Raw genomic sequence first — 20,747 nt, forward strand, 5'->3', positions numbered from 1 at the left:
TCAAGGAACTTCCAAATAAAAAGAACACATCATCAATGGCAACTGAGAAACATAGCTTTATGTTACCTGTTTTAGAATTATTTCTTGACATTAACATTTTTATGTACCCCCATATTAAGTTTTATGTTTAGATGTAATGCCACCAGGTAGGAATCAAGGTAGATGCCATATCCCAAATCCACAGAGAATCAGAGCCAAACTGTGGGTTATCAAATCTGTCTTTTTATGTACTGTTACTCATAATATGTGATTTATATACACTACTTTTGAAAGCTGCATTAACTGAAAGATGCTGGTTCGTAGAGGGGCAAAGAAGTGCATTTACAAGCTGGCTTGGTTGAACTGTGTTGATTTCTCTCTAGAACAGTCTTCACAATTCTTTGCTCACAGTTAGAGGTCTGCTGAAAGTGACTTGATGTAGATGAAACAGCTTGCTTAATCATTCCTGAAACACGGGAAAAATTAAATACATTTTTTTCTTTGTCAAGCAATAAAAACAATGCCAGATTGTTAATGCCTCTTTTGTACCTTTTACTTGAAAGACCTCAAAAGAACATCAAGGAGAATAAAGGCAAAATCTATTCCCCAATGGCATCATTATACATGTTGAAGCCTCTAAAACTAAAACTCTAAAAACATTCATGAAGAGTGGAGAAATAACGACAGCAAACTGGAGAGTGCATCTCTGGAGCTTTGTTCAACTTGCTTTGTTCAAATTCATTCAAATTGGATGATGAAAAGCAAAGATCTCATTTGTTTCAATATTAAAGTAGTAAATTAGTGAGTGGTGAGTTGCTAATTGTCCTGTAAACCATTTAGGGTGCCAGGAGTGCCCTGTGGCCAATATTTTAAATTGCATTCTTATGGTTGAAATGAAAGCAACCGTTAGACTAATGTAAAAAAATGTTTTTAATAATTTAAGCTAGTTCGATTCAAACATGATTTTCATTCTGAAATATTTATCGAAGCTCCTGTTTTTATTTGCGATGAGCGAGTTTCACTTAGACTTCAAGGCATCAGGTAGAAATTCGTTTTTAGGGGCTAAAATGGGGAGATAGATTTGCACTCTCTAGTGTTACATTTCATCCCCGGCTGTGTCTGCCTGCTTCTAGGGTGCAGAATTAGCAGGTTTGGTTAAATTTTACTTGAGTTTTTGGTGACCTTTTCTAATCCTGACTGTTTCATAATTTAATGTCTTGACCTTCGTTTTCCATAGAGCCACCTTAGTGATAAATACAGAGATTTAATAACTAGAACTGGTTGACAGGTGACCTTTCGTACATGGCCATTTCTCTTTGCTGGAGAAACCACACTGTTTTTTGCAAGTTCTAATTCACAGATTTTAATTATCTATTCTATAAGCTCTAATTACCTTGTCTATATGCTTATTCACAGAGAAAAAAAAAAAGGTTAAATATTTCATTCTTCTTGCTGATTAAAATGTAAAGTGCTTGGCAGTTGTCCCAATATATCATTCAAAAAAGACAGGACAATTCGTCAGGTTCTTACCCAGAGAAGAGAGAAGGGGAATTTTCCAGAGCAGTTGGTAAGGAGCAGGATGGAAACAGTGGCCAGTAGAGTGAGTGATCTCATTAGCTGGATGAGGGTAACTGTGTGTGTATGAGTGTGTGTGTGTGTGTGTGTGTGTGTGAGAGAGAGAGAGAGAGGAGAGAGAGAGAGAGACAGAGAGAGAGAGAAGAAACAGGAGAGTTCTTTAGCTATATGTGTATTAATTTCAAAATAAAAGTGACTGAAAAGTAAAAAAAAGGATAAACTTGCCAATCAGAGAATGGCCTGTTAGTTTGGGTAATTTTTCCTTTTTTTTTTTTTTTTAACCAGGTAAGGATCAATAGGGCATGTCATGGTAAATTGGTTTCTAGAGCCTTTTTAAATAATATTTAAACACAGAAAAATAAAGCTGACTAATTATAAAAATGCACAGATTCTTAAAAAGAAGGAAAGAGTAGCCAACCTTCCTCCTACCCTTCCCCATAGGATCAGAGAATATAGGTCCTTCTTGGTTTCCTTGGGTTTGCAAACAGGATTCATTTTGTGCCAAACACTAATGCTTCTAATAAAGTAAAAATTAAAAATAGACATTAGGGACACAGGATCCCAATCAGCAAGTTTCTGGAATCTTTGAGTACAGAGGAGAGAATGACTACTGAGTTAGAGAATGGCTTGGCAGTCTTGAGCTACCTTGGATTCCCAAGGACTTGAAAGCAGGCATTGTGGGCTGCTGAAGTGTATTTACCTCAAGGAGGTTTTCATATGGGGGGAGATATTCCCTTTGGCCACAGAGATCAGTTTCTAAAAACATCATCTGGTATGGCCTTTTTTACCTCAGACATGAACTATAATCACTTAATGTTTCAGAAAGAAATACAATTCACTGCTGTTATGAAAAAGTTTTGAAAAAGAAATTAAATAAAGGTATGGGTTGCCTGGGTTGCTCAGTTGGTTGAGCATCAGACTCTTGGTTTCGGCTCAGGTCATGATCTCACGGTTCCTAAGATCGAGCCCCCAGTCGGGCTCTGTGCAACAGTGCAGAGCCTGCTTGGAATTCTCTCTCCCTCTCTCTACACCTCCCCCACTCATGCTCTCCTTCTCAAAATAAACAGATTAAAACCAAAAAGATGTGGAGAACCATCTGAGACTAATAAAATTGGTTGTGATTAGTTTATCTTAGACTGAAGTTACAGCCATATTTCAAATTGAAAATAATAAAAAATTTTCCACATAATTCCATATGCCATGCTAATACCATTGCCAGAGAAAAGAGGTTAATTCTGCTCATATGAAAACCTTATTATTCCTAAGGAGCCTTTCATCAGTTGGGAAACATTGTCCTCTTTTGGTGAAATTCTTGTTCACCAAGTTGTTTAAAAGCATCAATTTGTAATTTTATATAAATAATCTTAATACAATACTGGGTGAGACTTGAGGTGTTTGCCCATATGTATATTAGGAATAATGCAAATTAATAATAAATATTTCCTTCTTAGCTATGAGTACATTTTATATAAGGTAACATATACTCCTGTTTTTAACCTGAAAAATATCTGGTACCCACTGGATATCATGTTCATCTCAATTTTCCCAACTCTATAATGGGAAATAAAAATGTAACTTATAAAGAATTTATTATGAGAATGAATGGAATTATGTAATAAAGTGCTGGGGTCGGGTGACTGGCCCATAATAGGTGTTCAATTATGTTTTCTATCAATAAATATAATACACAAAGCTTATTTATCTTTCTCACTGTTTCTTCCTTTCCTCCCTCTCGCATCCTTTCCCGTGCCCAAGACCGGAACCGAATCCCTTTTTTCTTATAAGGAGGCAAATGTTCATGATTCATTTTAGCAGAGAAAGGGACTTGTTTTCAAGGCATACCTCAGGACTTTAAAATAGTGCATGAATGGACCCTAGTTAATCATCGAACTCCACTATGCCTCAGAGCTGTGTACTAAGATAAAAGCTCACACTGATTAGCAATTCTAAAATTATTTTATCCTTCATGCTGCCTTTCACAGAATAAGTACTAAGTAAAAATTACTTGGTTGGTTAATAGATGTCCAGCAAATTCTTAACTTTCCACAAGCTGAGTGTTCATAACCAGATGTGCAGGTACAGAGTTTGTATACTTTGCAAGGGAGAAATACCCCAAATCAAATGTAGTGATCTTAGCATTAAAAAAAAAAATCAACATATATACACACACACACCACACACACACACATATAATATACATACATATAATTTAAATATATATATATTAGAGAGAGAAAGAGAGAACTTTTTTTGTTTGTTTTTTTGGAGAGAGAGAAAGAATCTTAACATGGGGCTCAATCCCACCACCCTGAGACCATCACCTAAGCTGAAATCAAGAGTGAGCCACCGACTCATTCTGAGTAAGCCACCCAGGTGCCTCTCAACATGTTAGATTTTTATTTTTTTCTAAAATGTTCTTTTAACTTTATTTTTGAGAGAAAGAGACACAGAATCCAAAGCAGGCTCCAGATTCTGAGCTGTCAGCACGGAGCCCAATGCGTGGCTCGAACTCACGGACCACGAGATCATGACCTGAGCCAAAGTAGGACACTTAACTGAATGAGCCACCCAGGCATCCCTCAATGTGTTAGATTTTAATAAAAGGAAATGTTTGATGTTTGTGGGCTTTCTTTTAACGGGGACACAATTGCCCAGTCAGTCAGCTGAATATTGCAGCAATCTCGGTTTATAGACACAGTGCGAGCCCAACCGAAGCATTTGCCTTGATGATGTTTTGAGTGTGCAATAAAAAAAAGATGAAGAGGTTAAGTTTGTTTTAAACTGAAAAGAAACAAAAAATAAGGACAAGGCAACTAAAAAGGAGAATTCAAAATAAGATAAGGCTTGATAAAGGTGGAGCTGGCTAAATCTTTCAAAGGTCTCAGAAAATTCAGGGCCTCAATCTGGGAAGAAACTGCTTGACTGAGGCAGAACCGAACGAGTGGAACCATATGGAATACATTTTCGAGCAAGGGCCCCAAGTCAAATAATATAAATGAGTTCGAGAAATAGCAGTACATTTTAACAAAGAAAGTTGAGATCACAAGATGCAGCGATAAAGCTAATAGAAGGAACGGAGATAACCAGATAAGAGCAGCTTTTGGGTCAAACCGTCCGTTCATTGCTAGGTATTTCTTGTTTATCATGGCTTACCGTAGTTTGAAGTGTCCTTCAAAGGTATAAATGAGTCCCTTGGGCCTTAGCAAGCTCTTGGTGTTACCTGCAGCTTCTGATTATGATTAGGAATGTTTCATTCATCCAGCCCTGCTCTCTCAGCATACTGTAAAATGGTCCCTGCAGCCAAGTGGCAAATAGGACCTGTCACCATGTGCAGGCCACATCTCCTGCTACCTCATTTAGGAGGTCAGGCAGCTAGGCAGGACAGTGGCCAAGCAGGATACGTATGTGGAAGGCTTTTACGACTCTGGCTATGGTGACAATATATAAAAGAAAGGGACAGTTTGGAAGATCACCACCTATCCCCCCAAGCCATTACATTCCTAGCATTCTGCCCAATTACATATTTGTTACATAAACAAGGGCTCTTGTTGCCAATGTTTGCCCTCAAGGTGTTAGTCAGCTGCTGACCTCATAATCTGCACACAGCTGCGGCATCCCGATATGTTGTCATGAAACAGATTGTGATGTCTTAATTGATCACTTTCAGAGGTTACAATTGTCAAGTGAAGCCAGTGTGCTGATTCTTATTAGTTAAATTAAGTCTTGTTACAGCACAACCAGCTAATTCACTCTAACGACTAGGAAATCCGATGCAAATTTGTAGAACAGAACACATCCAAGGCTCTCTCTCTCTCTCCTTTCTTTTGATTTTTTTTTTTAATTTGTAGAGGCCATACCCAAAAAATGCTTTTATTATACAGTGAAGCAACTTCTTGGAACAGAAAATGGAATGTAACCTCCCTGCCACCATATGCATCCTTGGTGATAAGTTGGAGTGTGCCATATGACACACACAGTTTAAATCAGGCATTGGATTTGCATGACTCTAAGTGGGTTTGGAGGACTTAGCTAAGTGTAATGTATGTGAGGCCCTGCTGCAAATCGTTCTGGCAGAAAGAATATCGTGTTTTCTTCTTGCCCTGAAAAACTGTAGGCTCCTAGATTGCATGAAGGTCTTAGATCAATGTCTGGTCCCAAGAGGTACCCTTATGCACCATCTGACCGTCTGTGAAGTTTTCACTGTGGCAACCAATCTACAGGACCCATTTCTAAGTGCCTAATACACCTCACTCACCTTGAGCGACCTATTCAACCTACTTTTCAGAAATCTTATTGCAGCAGGGGTGAGGGACAGTCCCTCTGATAGCAGAGTTTTAAGACCCTTCATAATTGGTGAGACCTCAGCGGAACATCCAGTCCACAGCTGAGCTGTGGTATTTAATGTCCAGCCCTGTCCAATCCCTATGTGATTCTAACAGCTCAAGAAATCTCTTTTTATATGGGAAAAAGGAGACATTTCATAAATGGACCTTTGTGGATTCAACAAGTCAAGTTTGTTTTCAAAACCTTAATTTTGATATTAAATACTTTTGTCCACCTAGCATATGTCACAGGTGCACAATAAAAAACTAAAAGAAGTACAGTTAAGTTAACTTAATAAATGCTAGCATCCAAAACACAAGGATGGTCATCAAAGCAGTTTTATAACACACACAAAAATCAGATAATAGCTAAATACCCCAGTGGTGGGCAAACAGGTACATTATGGTATGCCCACAAATGGAATATTGTGTTGGCATTAAAAATATCTGTAAGACTGTTTACTGGCATGGGAGAGTTTAATGGATGTGAAATTAAATGAAAAACAAAGGTGCCAAATTTATAATGATATTTCTCTCTGTCTAAAAATAATGTATCTAGAAGGAAGAAATACCACAAAATACTGTAGCAATTGTCAAGTGGCAGAAATATGGAGAGTTTTCTATTTTATCTATTTATTTCAGGTTTTCTACAATGAGCCCTATTATTTCAATAATCAGGAAAAAAATAAGTGTTTAAAGCAGTTGGAGTAGTTCTGTTACAACATTAGCTGTAGGGGTCTGTGTTCAAGGCATCTCAAATCTAACAGAGCGGAAATGTGCTCATTTTCCTCCTCTGATCCTGTGCTTTTCCTCAAGCCTTTGCCTTTTTTTTTTTTTAACGTTTATTTATTTTGAGACAGAGAGAGACAGAGCATGAACGAGGGAGGGGCAGAGAGAGAGGGAGACACAGAATCGGAAGCAGGCCCCAGGCTCTGGGCCGTCAGCCCAGAGCCCTACGTGGGCTTGAACTCACGGACCGCGAGATCGTGACCTGAGCTGAAGGCGGACGCTTAAACCGACTGAGCCACCCAGGCGCCCCAAGCCTTTGGCTTCTTATTTAAAGCCAGTTCCAATCTTCCAGTTGCTTAGGCTAAAATCTGAAGTTCTCCTTGATTCGTCTCTAACTCTCAGATCTCGTAGTCCATTCTACCGGTCAACCCAATTGGCTCTACCTTCAGAATATGGCCAGCGTGTGGCCAGTGTCTTGCTACCTCCTCTGCTACCTGATGTCGTCCACGCCACCATCATACCAACACCTATGCCATGATTGTGGCCAGCAGTCTTGTCTCCTCTTTGTCAGTTTTCCGCATAGCAGCCAATGCTGTTAAAATACAATGCAGATCAGCCACTCCCTCATTCAGAGCCTTCCAAAGGTTCCTAAGTAAAAGAGCCTACATGATGGTCTCCCTGGTCATCTCTCTGACCCCAGTACCACTGGCTGTCTACAATGCTGTGTCAGGCCACACTGCTCTCTTCCTTGTTCCTCTCCTACCTGCCATGGGGGCGTTTGTAGTGGCTTTTGGTTTTGCTTTGCAGGAATATTCCCCCCACCCAAATCCCCAAAGCCAGCCCTCTTACTTTCTTCAAGTCTTTCTTCAAATATCATTCCCCACCCACCCCTAGACCTTTTCTGATCCTTCCACTAACACACACCACACACACACACACACACACACACACACACACAGAAGCATTCTAACCCCTTCCTTGCTTTAATTTTCTTTATTTAGCACCTGTCTTCATCTATCATATTATATACTATGCTGATTCATTTATTACCTTTCTCCTCCCCAGTTGAATGTAAAATCTATGAGGTCAGGGATTTCTACTTAAGATTTTCACAGCTGAATAAACCCCAACCCCCAGAACACGGTACATCATAGTTGCTCAGTAACTACTTTGGATTCCTACCATTGACAGGAAAGACGTCTTGTTATACAGTTGTGTGGTAATTATGCAGGCGACTTGTCTGAGGTACTTTGCCTCTCCATTTACTCACCTAGATTGAACCTGTTTGTATATTGATAGGTTTCTTGCAGATTACGTTTCTCTTTTCATCTAAATCAACAATTCTCAATGAATTAGAAAAGTCCATTTTTTCCCTAATATCAAGTTCGGTGTTCAGGTTTCCAATAAATTATCTCAATTCAATTGCTTTCATTTCCTAATTTAGTTACCATATACTGAGCTGTAGTAATCCAAGGACTTCTGGGATTAAAATGAAGAAGACATTGCCTCTTACAGAATTTATGGTGTAGTGGACAGACATAATTAAACAATAAAATACAAACATAACTCATAAAATAAGAGCAGTACCCAGTGTGAGAAGAGCCAATGACCAATAGGCCCAATAAAAATGAAAATACAGGATCAAATGTCAAATACAAAATGTGGAATCTCATGGAAGGAAGATGAGAAAGATATATATCAACAAAGTGCATTGCTCCTTTATCACTGTTTTAAAAGATAGGATGACTTTTCCTCATTTAGGAGGAAAGTAACAAAAGGAATTTATTTGGTTTGCTCAAGAGGCAGGAGTGCGGGGAATAGTGAAAAGAGCAATGGGTTTAGAGTTAGAAGATCTAGATTTGAATCTAACACTGCAACTTGAATCTCTCATCTGCAAGTTCTGAAAGCTGGTGCTTAACCTCGGAGTCTCTGTTACCTCGTTGGTTTACAACAAGGAGGGTGGTGGTTAGGCCAGCACTAGGGATTATCTCTGTATATCCTTTCCCTGAGTTCTTAAAAGAAACCTTTCTTAATCCATCAAAAATAAGCATAAACACAAAGGCCAGTTAACATGGTGATACAAGGAAATTTTTTAAGGGTTTCTGTAAAATTTTTGCTAGCCTGAGAATTGTCTTAAATAGTTCTTGGTTCTGAACAATTTTTCCAGAACCTCATCATTTGCTGAATTTTTCATATTTTCATCAACTGCTATATAACTATTCATACGTATAAGTAAAATACAGAATTGATGCCTGGATATATTCCCTTTGCATTTCTGTTTTTAGCCACTGTCCTTATTAAAGAGATCAAATCTCCCTATTTCCTCATTTCATTTGAAATTACGGTTTGAAATGAAAAGTCATTATTTAGAATGGAAAACAAATGACTACTTTTCCATTTAATTTTAAACTGACACAAGGGGATAGAAATTATTATTAAATAAAATTATTTCTTAACAATCTGTATTCACTTGTTAAATGGAAGCATGCCCCTAGCTTTATAACCCCTACTGTAGGATCGGTATGTATATTTCAGAAACTCCTACACCCAGCAGCTATGCACAATATCTGAATTTTGTCTTCCCAGAAGAACTTGTTTGGATAGGTGAAACTAACTAATGTACATGTTTCTCCCCCTGTCTTATTTCTCTGTTTTTCAGCCCTTGCAACTGGACTGTGACCTCTGCGCCATAGTGTCAAACTCAGGTCAGATGGCTGGCCAGAAGGTGGGGAATGAGATAGACCAGTCATCCTGCATTTGGAGAATGAACAATGCCCCCACCAAGGGCTATGAAGAAGATGTTGGCCGCATGACAATGATTCGAGTTGTGTCTCATACCAGTGTTCCTCTTTTGCTAAAAAATCCTGACTATTTTTTCAAGGAAGCAAACACTACTATCTACGTTATTTGGGGCCCTTTCCGCAATATGAGGAAAGACGGCAATGGCATTGTTTACAACATGTTGAAAAAGACTGTTGACATCTACCCGAATGCCCAAATTTACGTGACCACAGAGAAGCGCATGAGTTACTGTGATGGCATTTTTAAGAAGGAAACTGGGAAAGACAGGTGAGTCCTCTGAGAGGCAGCCTCGTGTCTTTTGTCTAGCCTTTGTCTTTTTTGCTAGCTCCTTGCTGAGTTCTTTTGCCAGCTATCAAATGAACAGAGTTATTTTTCAAATTGATTGTTCTGTTTTCTTGACTATTATGATTACTTGATGAGCCAGCAGCTAGGCCCCATTTATTCCACCTACACTACATTCTGTTCTCTCCATTTTGATTGGCTTGAGGATCCAAAAAATACTGGATGCTTCCCCAAGATATCTTTAGATTTGTTCTTATTTAGCTCAATTTGCTATTGGTTAAATTGGATGTTAGCCGAAAGGAAGTCTACACATTTTCTGTTTCAAAACAGACATATTAAGGAACTTTAGGACCTAAACGCCTTTGGAAGTTGTGGTAAAAATTTACCTGAGACTACAAGACAGAACAGGCTATTGATTGTCTAATAAGGTTGCACGGCTTCTTGCATGTAAATAGACCCTATGATCGTGAGCACCATAACTTGGTATCTAACAGATATGTTGGTATGTTCAGCAGAATACCATATTGAAATTATGCATTACTGAAAATCATTAACAGTGGATTCTTGAAGAGAAATGAGGTATAAATACCACTTACTCAATTATCCAACAAACCAATTTGCATTTTTCATTACATCCATTTTTTTTCTGTAGCCTTCTGTAAAACACCCTTCCCACTTCTTTGTCCTGAGGCCTATTCACCTCATTTTTCTCCCACTCCTTACATCTCCCGTTTCCTCTCTCTGCTCCCTCTTATTCCCCTTTCCCATATAACTCTACTGCCTACCATTTTTTTTTCTTTCTTTTGAGAAAGGCAACCAGTGTATGAGAGAGAAGTAGAATTATTAGTTCACATTTCTCATTCTAATAAAGAGCCACTGAAGGAAAATATTGAAAACAATTGCAAGAGTTTTAAGTCATGTGTGAATCTTACTTATTCATGTAATACCATGGATAAATTGAGCATTGGCTGTAATTCCAATATTAACATTCTGATTTCCTCAAAATGTATCTTTCACTGTTTAATATTATCAAATCTAAGTTTTTAATTACACTGGGGTACGTGCTTGTGGGGGGAAGTTTCTGATATCTCTAGGTGTAATTTGTATGCTGATAATTATTTTAAAACCTTATCTGGACCAACTCTCCTATTGATAATGTAAGTTGAACATAGCATTTTCTATTTCTGAGCACCCAAAATGCACAGCTTCTAATGAATTACAAGGCAGGAATAACCATAATGCTGGCCCTTTTCCCTGTTAGAGTTTGAAAAAAGAATCCCAATAGTTAGATTTGAATCAGTGTGGAATAAGCGTTCCAAAGAGATAGGCAGGATAAAGGAGTAAGTATGTAGCACAATTCTATATAAATATGACCATCTCAAGGGGGTTGGAAATTTCTGGTCTCTCATTAGCCCAGAGCAATGCAATTAATTAGATATATTTGGTATTTCATTAGTCATAGTCAGCCCTCAGGGTATCCCCCAGTCATAACTATATGCCCTAGAATCATTTGGGGCTATCAGAGAAGCACTCAGCATGCCGTATGCTCCTGTGTATTTATATCATGTTGGCTTTTGCTGTGAGCTTTCAGTGAGACGGCACACTGTCAAAGATATGTGGATTGTACAGCAAGCATTGGGAGAGAATAGCTTTGGAGGATTCATTTTCCTACTGGCTGTGATGAGAAAAGCTATTTGTATAGTAGGAAAGAGCTTGCTTGGTCAAATTAATGTCCAGGTATCATTCATTTGGTAAAGTTACCAAAATAAAAGTAGGGAGGAAGAAAGCCAAATTGATTTATAATGCTTCCTTCTGTTTTCCTCACCAAGTCTATTCATGTCTGGTTGCATCATAGGGTCCTGCAACCAGACTGAAAGAGACAACTGTGCTAGTATTTGAGAAATGAGCAGAATGGATGGTTTTGGTAAAATCTGGTTGGATGGCAAAAGGTTGACCAACATGACTTCAAAGGCTGTTATGTGCTCTATAATTTAAATCTGTATCCTAACTTTAGCTGTGTGGATTTTATTGTCTAAGGATTTCCCATAGTGATCTGATGTTCATTGCAAAATTTCAAACAAGGATTTTTTTTAACATTTTATGAAGGAAAATGTCAAAATTATAGAGAGTCTAGTGGTGTAATGAACCTCTGTATACTCACTGTTTGGGTTGAATAACTATTAACTCGTGGCCAATATTGTTTCATCTATATCCCTACACGCCTTCTCCCTCCCCAAGGATTATTAAGAAGCAAGTGCCAGACATCATGTTATTTTGTTCATTAACATTTCAGCACGTATCTCTAAAAGATAAAGATTCTTAAAAATAAGTACAATGCCATTGTCCTACATAAAAACCAGCAATATTTCTTTAATAACATTATATAGTTTGTTTTCAAACTTTTCCAATAATCTTATTAATATTTTTAAAATTTAATTCAGATTAGGATTAATTAGCATTAAGGTCCATACACTGTTCAAATCAGGATTAGCATAAGATCTATACATTACAACTAATTGATATGTCCCCTATATTTCTCTTAATCAATATCTCCCTCCCCCCATTATTGAAAAAAAACTAGTCATTTGTACTATACAGTATTCTACAACCTAATTTTTGCTAATTGCACCCTCCCATGGGATTTTTTGTATATTGGTATTGCTATAGTGAGGCTTTCCTGGATTCAGGCCATATTTTCTTCTTACCAAGACCATTAGGTGGTACTTCTATCAGCAGGTATACTGACCAGTTTTCTCCATTTACGTTAGCAGTCATTAACGATCATTGTCTAGATTCAGTAGTTCATTAGAGGTTGTGAAATGGTGATAGTTCATGTTTTCATTTATATTAGCTGAAACTTTATAAAGAGAAACTTGTCCTTGTTAACTTTTTTTTAAACCAAGAGATAGAAGATAGGACCAATCCTTTTTCTTTATCAGTTCTAAGGCACTGGTTCCCTAGCATCCTCCAAGAGTGACCAGTTTATTACTATCAATGTTTACATATTGACATATATTTAACTATATTTGGAATATTTTGATTTATTAGAATTATGTCTTTACACTCAAAGTGTCCTACTCTGTGCCATGGGAACCTCTTCAAATTAGTTTTTGAGTCCTTTTGACATGCCTTTAGTAATTTTGGATAGCTTCTTTGATTCCTGGTATTACAGGTTGATTTAGGCTCTTCTTGTACAGATTCTGATGCAAAGCTAGATCCAGACATTTCTCCAAAGAACTTTGGTCCTTTTAGTATTTAAGAGAGCAAAATCTTGGTGCTACATGTGCACGTTGCCACTAGGTTTGTCTTTGTTTCTTGGCCTTTTCATTGGACAAAGCTAGTGTAGAAACAATGCCTATATTGTTCAAAGATAAAATCATCATGATTTCAAACTGAAACTTCCGATTCAGATTCAGGGCTATCATGTTTTAATTTTACCTCATGTATCTTACATGTGTTTCTCCTTTTTGCCATGTTGGCAATCACAGGTCCTAGAGACACCAATGTAATTACTCATTTGTTTCATTCCACAACATACACACAACACTCTTAGAATAACATCACAACCAGAAATATTATTAGTCAGCATTTTCAGATTCTTTTACATCAAAGAAGACGCATTAATGCCAAGCATTCATGGGGGTCCATGCTCACAAAATGTGTGTTACTTATACCCTAACAAAAGTTTTAAATATTTTTCTCCTAAGTAAATAGGAATATGGCCAGTGGATATGTCATTGCAGACATGAGGTAGTAATGAAGAAGGACCTCAGTTTAGTTTGACTTTTGTTGTACAGCTATTTTGGTTGATTTGCCTGAACTTACTGGAACTTTTTAGCAAGTGCTCATTTTCTTCATCAGGTTTTTAACGGAGAGGTTATGTCACCATTATGATGTATAATTTATAGAATCTAAAAAAATTGTGTCCCTAGTAGTTAAAATGATTCATGGTAGGAAAATGACTAAATGGAGTTTCTCAAAGAAAAAATTTGACTCTCAGCTTGCTTCTTCAAATTGTCAAAATCTTTTTAAAGAAGTATAAACCTCTCTCCCACGTAAGGTGGGCATCTTTTCATTTTGTCCACTGCTTTTCTTTTTTTTTTAATTTGTCTTAAGGGATTCTTCATTGTGGAAACATGAAGTAGTAAAAGAAATGTATATAGTGTTAAGTTTCTTGGAATAAGTTTAGACCAACTCATAAGCATATTGGAATACTTTTTTCAAACCAAATGAAATTTAATTTGCTTTCTTATCAGTTACTGACTAAAATTATTTGGCTTGTCACTTAGAAAGAGTGACCTTATGGGAAAGGCTGAGAAAAAGAAAGAGAAGGCAGCTTGTGTTTTCTCTCTTCATCTTCTGGGGCCCAGGTTTCTTTGGAATTCTAGGTCTTTCGGACAGTGGTCACCTTTACATTTTCACTTAACCAAATATTTTTCTAGGAAACAACCTTCAACAAACCAGAAAACTTTGGAATTAAAGGTCTTGTATTCAAAATAAACTGGACCCAAATGGATCTTTCTTCCCTCTTTGAATGATTGGTATGCATAAATAACATTAGCCTGCTGACATTTACACATTTGCATTAATACATCTTAAGACTGAAATACCCTCGAGGTGATGTCAGGCTGACAGTGGCACATGGCGCCACACTCAGCATCTGAAGAATGCGATTATGTGCCTGGCCATGTACTGACACAAAATGAATGTGAACTCTCCTGGAGAAGCAGCAGAGAGCCAGTGGGAGCTATTCTTCTTACCTGTAGGCAGGTGGGCAGTTGCAGCTTGCCTCCCACTTTAGAAATACATTGGCAAATGCAAGCACATTATTTAATTAAGTAATAATTGAGAAAGCTATAGTCCCCATTAAAAACGCAAAGCTAATTTAGGGCTGATAAAGGGCCCTGAGCTGCCCTAAATAGGTCTTAATTAGCTGGCACCAATGTGGCTCCGCCTTCAGGGATGGATGAAATTAATGAAAGCTAGTAGCAAATAGATCAATGTTTTAAGATGTTACTGCCTCAGGTGCAGAGGTTGAGAAGGGAGGGAGTTACTTTTAAGGATTGTTTAGGAAACAGGATGCACAAAAGTCACTTTCAGAAAACACTATCAAAATGGCAAACTGATTCGTAAATATCAAGATGGCTGCCATATTTAATATTTGCCAGCATGTTCCATCCTTTCCCACTCCATCCTAAGGAGAGAAAAAGAAATCAGTGAGGCGTCATTTCTCACTGCCTTCTGTTGGAGACAGGTTTGTCATCTGGCATGGTTTTAAGTACAGCCTGGGTTTTGCTATTTCAGCTTGGCCATTTTGAAAGTTTCTTAGGATTAAGTTGGCTCACATCCCTTAGGTTTGCAAACCCTTAGTGGCTTCTAGAGTGGGAAGAAGTTTCAAGCCCCCTCGCCCTGAGAATTTGGGAACTCTCTGAGAGTCCCTTCCATTGGGTTACAAGGCAGGTAACCTGCCTCAACAAAAGGAGGACAGCAAGGGGCAGGGGCAAAAACAAAATCAAAATAGAAGAAAAAACTGTGCTAGCCCGAGAGTTGGCCACAAGGCACCAAAATGTGCTTACTTCACCCAAACTAGTACTGTTTTTCTACCTGGACTCTGAAAACAAAGATGTCTAGTTATTCATAACTCGGAATAAATAATAGGTATAACTCCAGGAAATCCTGGACCAACAGAAAATAGGCAAAGTGGAAAGATTCTTGGACTGAAAGGCTGGGCACAGTATTAAAAATAGTATTTTTCTTTTTTTCTTTTTTTCCTTTTTGAAGATGGTCTTTGAAAATTCAGCATCTCAGCACTTTTTCAAGAGCAACGTTGACACACCTCTGTTAAAATGAATTAATGTTCCCATCCCAGCTGATATATTTGGCAGGAACAGTAAGTTCACATAGCAGTCATGGGCAGACCCACAGGACTCCTGAGTCAAAAAGTATAATAAGGCATCCAGGGCTCTGTTTTCATGCTAACAACATTGGGAAACAAGGGATTTTGTTTTTCCCATTATTCATGATGGCATCCAATGACCTACATTAGGCTTCTTCTATAATACACATCACTGAAAATTAAAAATTCAATAAAAGAGGGAGAAGAATCTATTTTAATAATGGGAGAATGCTTGAAGGGATGTTTGTAATTTATCAAGCTATCAGTACCAACCTGCCATGTGCTTAAAAACAGACACATGTGTGCACACATACACAGAGTGAACACTGGTATATTTGACAAGACAGCTTAGTTGAGGATTAAAACAAGAGAAACAGCTAAGATTCAGTGACCATATTTTTAAAGGGAAGGCTGTGCAGACTACTGATATTGCAGAAATCAAGACTTGCAACCAGTGTACTTGGGGAAATAAGTTCTCCTGGGCCTTAGGATATGGCTTGACAGAATAGCTAGATACATGGCCAGATTATACTGTAGAGAAAGAAAGTCCCAATAGACACTTACGCTGAACATGCCCTCGATATAAAGGCCTTTGAACACCGCAGAGGGTGTGAAACTGAGAGACAAATAGGCTTCAAATTAGAAACCCCACTAGAATATATCTACACTTTTAAACTTTATAAGGGCTTTGGAGGTTTTTAACTTCTCTTGTTTGTTTGTTTGTTTGTAGTCATCTATCTCTTAAGCTGGTTTACTCCTCTCCCATAATTTGGATTTCTACTCTCCTTTGATATTTTTTTCCAGCCATCTCTGTCTCTCTTCAAGTTTAGGTTAAAGTCAAAATTAAGAATGGTTATATATTTGTTTATAAAAAAAAACTTATGAACCAGGAGCGGTCTCTTTTCTTTTTCCTTAATTGTTGCATGCCTAGACTCTCAAGACAGAGTTGATTGTTTTGAGACTTTTCATGCTATACTATATCCATCTGGATGACTAGATTTTTAATTGCTTGGACAACCATTTCAAGGTAAAAATAGTGTGTAAGATGTTGTAGAGGCTCTACGAGTGTCTGTAGAATTGAATTTTTTGCTTCTCTGCAAACAAAAACAAGAGACTTATCAGGTGTGGTATTATTGACCTTCTAAATGGGCTTCCCCCTTTAGCTCTTTTTCTCAGAAAAAGAATGGGTCCTCTAGATCAATACAGTCTCTTTCTTTCTTTCTTTCTTTCTTTCTTTCTTTCTTTCTTTCTTTCTTTCTTTCTCTTTCTGTCTTTCTTTTTCTTTCAACACAGTACTTTCAAACTTAAGTGTGCATATAGTCTCCTGCTGATTCAGGTGATTTTGAGTGGAGCCTGAGAATTTGCATTTTGAAGAAGTTGCCAGGCCAGGCCAGGGCTGTTAATCTGAAGATGATACTGCAAATTGTGCTATTGTAGATTGCTTTGATTGAAGGATAAGACCACATTTCATTGATCCTTGAGCCAGAGAAATACGGAAGTGAAGAATAGCTATTTCCCAAATACCTTGGTAATCTGCTTGTAGTTGAATCCCAATTTTGTGACTATGCTCTGTCTCTGGCCAATTAAGTGTGGTGACCATCTTAAGTTGAATCTTAAATCCTTAAGAATTCAACGATTTATCTGACCTTACCATGCTTAATTTATCCATTTCTCTCATTGACGACACACCTCATAAGGACAGGGACTGTGCCCAGCTCCATTTTGTTCTCAGACCTACCATGGTGGTGGTTTGCCACCAAAATAGCAAATGTATTATTTTCACTCTACTTCTATCAGCTAAATGGCCCAGAGATATTTCAGGTTTCCTTGAAATGACCTCAGCAATAACTCGTCTTCTTTGTTCTGTCATTATCACTACCAATGGTGCAGTGTAGGCCTTGTTTGCCTCTCACACAGTGACAGCTAACCCGGCCTTGACTAACACAGCTTTCAGACTTTGTTCCCTCTGCCTAAATTGTACTTCCTCCCATCACCATGCACACAAATGCATCCTTTATGACCAAATCAAATGTTACCTCTTCCATGAAGCCTTTTATAATATCTCTAATTAGGACTCATATTTCCTCCTCAGAAAATCCATAGCATTTGGACTTTTTAAAAATGGAAATCATCACTCCCTACCATGCATTATTGCCACTTATGTCTAATCTCTTTAGGCAGTCCATAAACTCTTTGAGGGAATATCAACTCTTATGTATTAGTTTCCCTAGCACTTGATATAATATTTGACTCTGAAGGGATAAATAGATGAGCAAATGAGCACAAAAAATAATAACTGGTAGTGTGTTTTTTTTTTAAGTCTTCAAGTCCCTTTGCCACTCTTTGAAATACTTGTGAATTTCCAAACACTTTTCTTCAGTATATAGGGGTCACTGTAATACAACGAGGCAAGTTCCAGGATTGTGTTTTGATAGAAAAGTTTCCACAGTTCTATTCAGACAGACTACCCCTTGCTCTGCCTTACCCAAAGGTTGGCAAATCTATTACCTTCTCTAGGAATTTTGTGTGACTGGGCACTGGGTTTTTAATAAGTCACTGACAGAGCCATTCCTCAAATACAGGTTTCCATTTTAGTTGCACATCAGTGGAAAAGCAGGTTCCGAGACTTCACTCACAATTCTGTTAGCTGTCAGTTGCCTGGTGAAAAATCATTTCCTAGTACCCACACCCAGGGGTATACTCTTGGGCTCTAGGAAGCAAATACAACAACCAACCATCACAGAAGGCAGGGGACAAAAGACCAAGTAAAGGAGAACTGATCACCACCCAGCTTTATCTTTTAATTATCTCCCACAGAACATTTTCTTCTTTGATAACAAAGAAAGTGAATTGCCTTACTGAGAATTCTTTTTAAACCACTGCATGAATGGTTGGTGAATTTGTACATGGATTTAGAGGAAACTTAACGAAAGTGTTTTGACATAGTTCAGATCCTGTCACTCTTCCACTCAAAACCCTGCTATAGCCCCCTATATCCCTTAGAGTACAAGCACAAGTTTTTACAGTGATTTACAATTACCTTTAGGGTGATCTGACCCCTTGTAGCCTCACTGACCTTCATTTATGAAACTTCCTTTGTGCTCACTCCACTCCAGCCACACACACTTCCTAGCTGCACCTCACCCACGATCGGTATGCTCCCTCCTTTAGCCTCTACTTTAGCTCTCTGTGGGATGACCCTTCCTCCCCATATATTGCATGATTCACTTCATCATCTCCTTCAATCCTTTTCTCATTTGTCATCCAGTCAATAAATCTAACATAATGTCACTTAAGATTGAAATCCTACTTTCCATAACCAGCATTCCCACCTATCCTTACCTTGTTCTACTTTCTTCTTTTCCCCCATAGCGTCGTTTCCTTCTAACATTCTATAGAATATGCTTCTTTTTTTTATCCTTTATCATTTGTCTGACTCCCCCACTAGGATAGAAGTTTTTTAAGCCAGGGATCATTGTCTATTTTTGTCACTGATAAATCCCAAACACCTAGAACAGTGTATAGCACAGAATACATATTTAATATTTGCTGAATGAATGTCCAAGAGAAGCAAAAAACAATCACATAAATAAAGGATTGAGGCAAACTTGCATAGCTTATCTTGCGGGGTCTACCAAAGTTCAGCTTAAAAAGAAGAAAATACATACTTTCGGAAACTATGCAATTAAGGTAGGAGTAAGGCCGTTTGTTCTGTTGCTCTACAGGTTACCAGCGTGATAGCCCTCTGTTTCAAAGAGATCATCATGTCACTCAAGGAATGGTCTGACCGAGTTTTTATTCTTTAGCACTTGGACCAGCTTAAACAGAATTGACCAAATTAACTCATTTCTTTAGCACACGGCAGAAACAGCAACAATCTTTGACTCTTATTTGATTTGGTAGGAAGGTGGATCCCGAATGTGAGCTGACATCAGAATCCCCTGGAGGGACTGCTTAAAACCGACTGCTAGACCCATCCTGAGAGTTTGTGCGTTGTTGGTTTCGGGGGCAATGCCACAGCGTTTGTGTTTCTAACAAATTCCCAGGTAGTGCTATTGCTGTTGTCCTAGGACCGCACTTTGAAACCCACTGTGGTAGAGAAAGAGTCTAAGATATCAAGAATTATATTCAATTATTTTGAAAACCTTTGGTTCTATAATCTTTATACTATTGGTGCAGTGTTATGTGAACACCTAAAGTGATTTTTATTATGATATTTTTAATGATGAGAATTTTTTAACCTCCTGTGAAAATACAGCTACAGCTCTGTCATTTTATTCTTCACTTTCTTAAGATCTTGCTCCTCTGTAATCATGCCAGATGGTGTTGCTCATTAGCTTATGAGGAAAGGCTGCTTTATCATTCTAGACAGAGAGACAAATCATTCCGTTCTCCAACTTTGAGTCAAGAATCAACATTTGGGTGTATGTTCAACCTACTATTTGCTTTACAATTTTGCTCATTAGGTATTTATTACCCTGACAATCTATGAACTAGTCATTATCCCTCTGTCAAGTATTTCTTTCAAATTATATTCATTTAACGTTCATATTGGCACTGTTTGACAACTGCCATCATCACAGCATTACCTCCACTAATATGTGATTTCCCTTTTGCCTGAATTATCTGGGTAAGGTGGTTATCTTGGAAGTATATCCATAAAATTAAGACACTGGATAACATTCCGTTCTCTGACTTCCCATGTTCCAAATGGATAATTGGGACAATTGGCATTGGTGATTTGTGAGAAACAATAAAACTTGAGGGGGAGAAAAAGTAGCATTATGACCAAAATTGTTGCATTCTTTTCATTCATTGTATGTTTTTCTTAGGAAGAAAACACAATGAGGAAAACATAGGATTGAAAGAAAAGTGTTAAAAAACAAAGCCAAACCTCAAATACTTAGTGAGACACTGGCAGGGTAGACAGGGACCTTCATACCATGGGAAGTGAAGAACTAGTTAGAATTCGGGATCCAAAAAAATATATACCCAAGGCATTAAATTCTTGTAACAAAAAACATTTATAATTTTCACTAAAAGGATAATTTAAATTATTACTAGATAATTCATGCAAAGACACAATGACAGGCATATATGTAATAGTCTCCTGATGCAAACAGTTTGTTTATTGTCCCTGAGAATGTTTCCCTATACCATTG

General features: G+C 37.8%; 1 protein-coding gene across 3 annotated transcripts in view; it reads left to right on the forward strand.

Moving 5' to 3' along the window:
* ST6GALNAC3 (ST6 N-acetylgalactosaminide alpha-2,6-sialyltransferase 3) overlaps positions 1–20,747 on the forward strand; it is a 535,567-nt gene that overhangs the window by 326,918 nt on the left and 187,902 nt on the right. For all 3 annotated transcript variants that reach the window (XM_030326302.2, XM_030326306.1, XM_030326308.1), the window contains exon 3: positions 9,265–9,674. In XM_030326302.2, the coding sequence (XP_030182162.1) occupies positions 9,265–9,674 (410 nt within the window). The remainder of the gene's footprint in view (positions 1–9,264; positions 9,675–20,747) is intronic.

Source organism: Lynx canadensis, chromosome C1 (genome assembly GCF_007474595.2).
Source record: "Lynx canadensis isolate LIC74 chromosome C1, mLynCan4.pri.v2, whole genome shotgun sequence".
NCBI classification, from domain to species: domain Eukaryota; kingdom Metazoa; phylum Chordata; class Mammalia; order Carnivora; family Felidae; genus Lynx; species Lynx canadensis.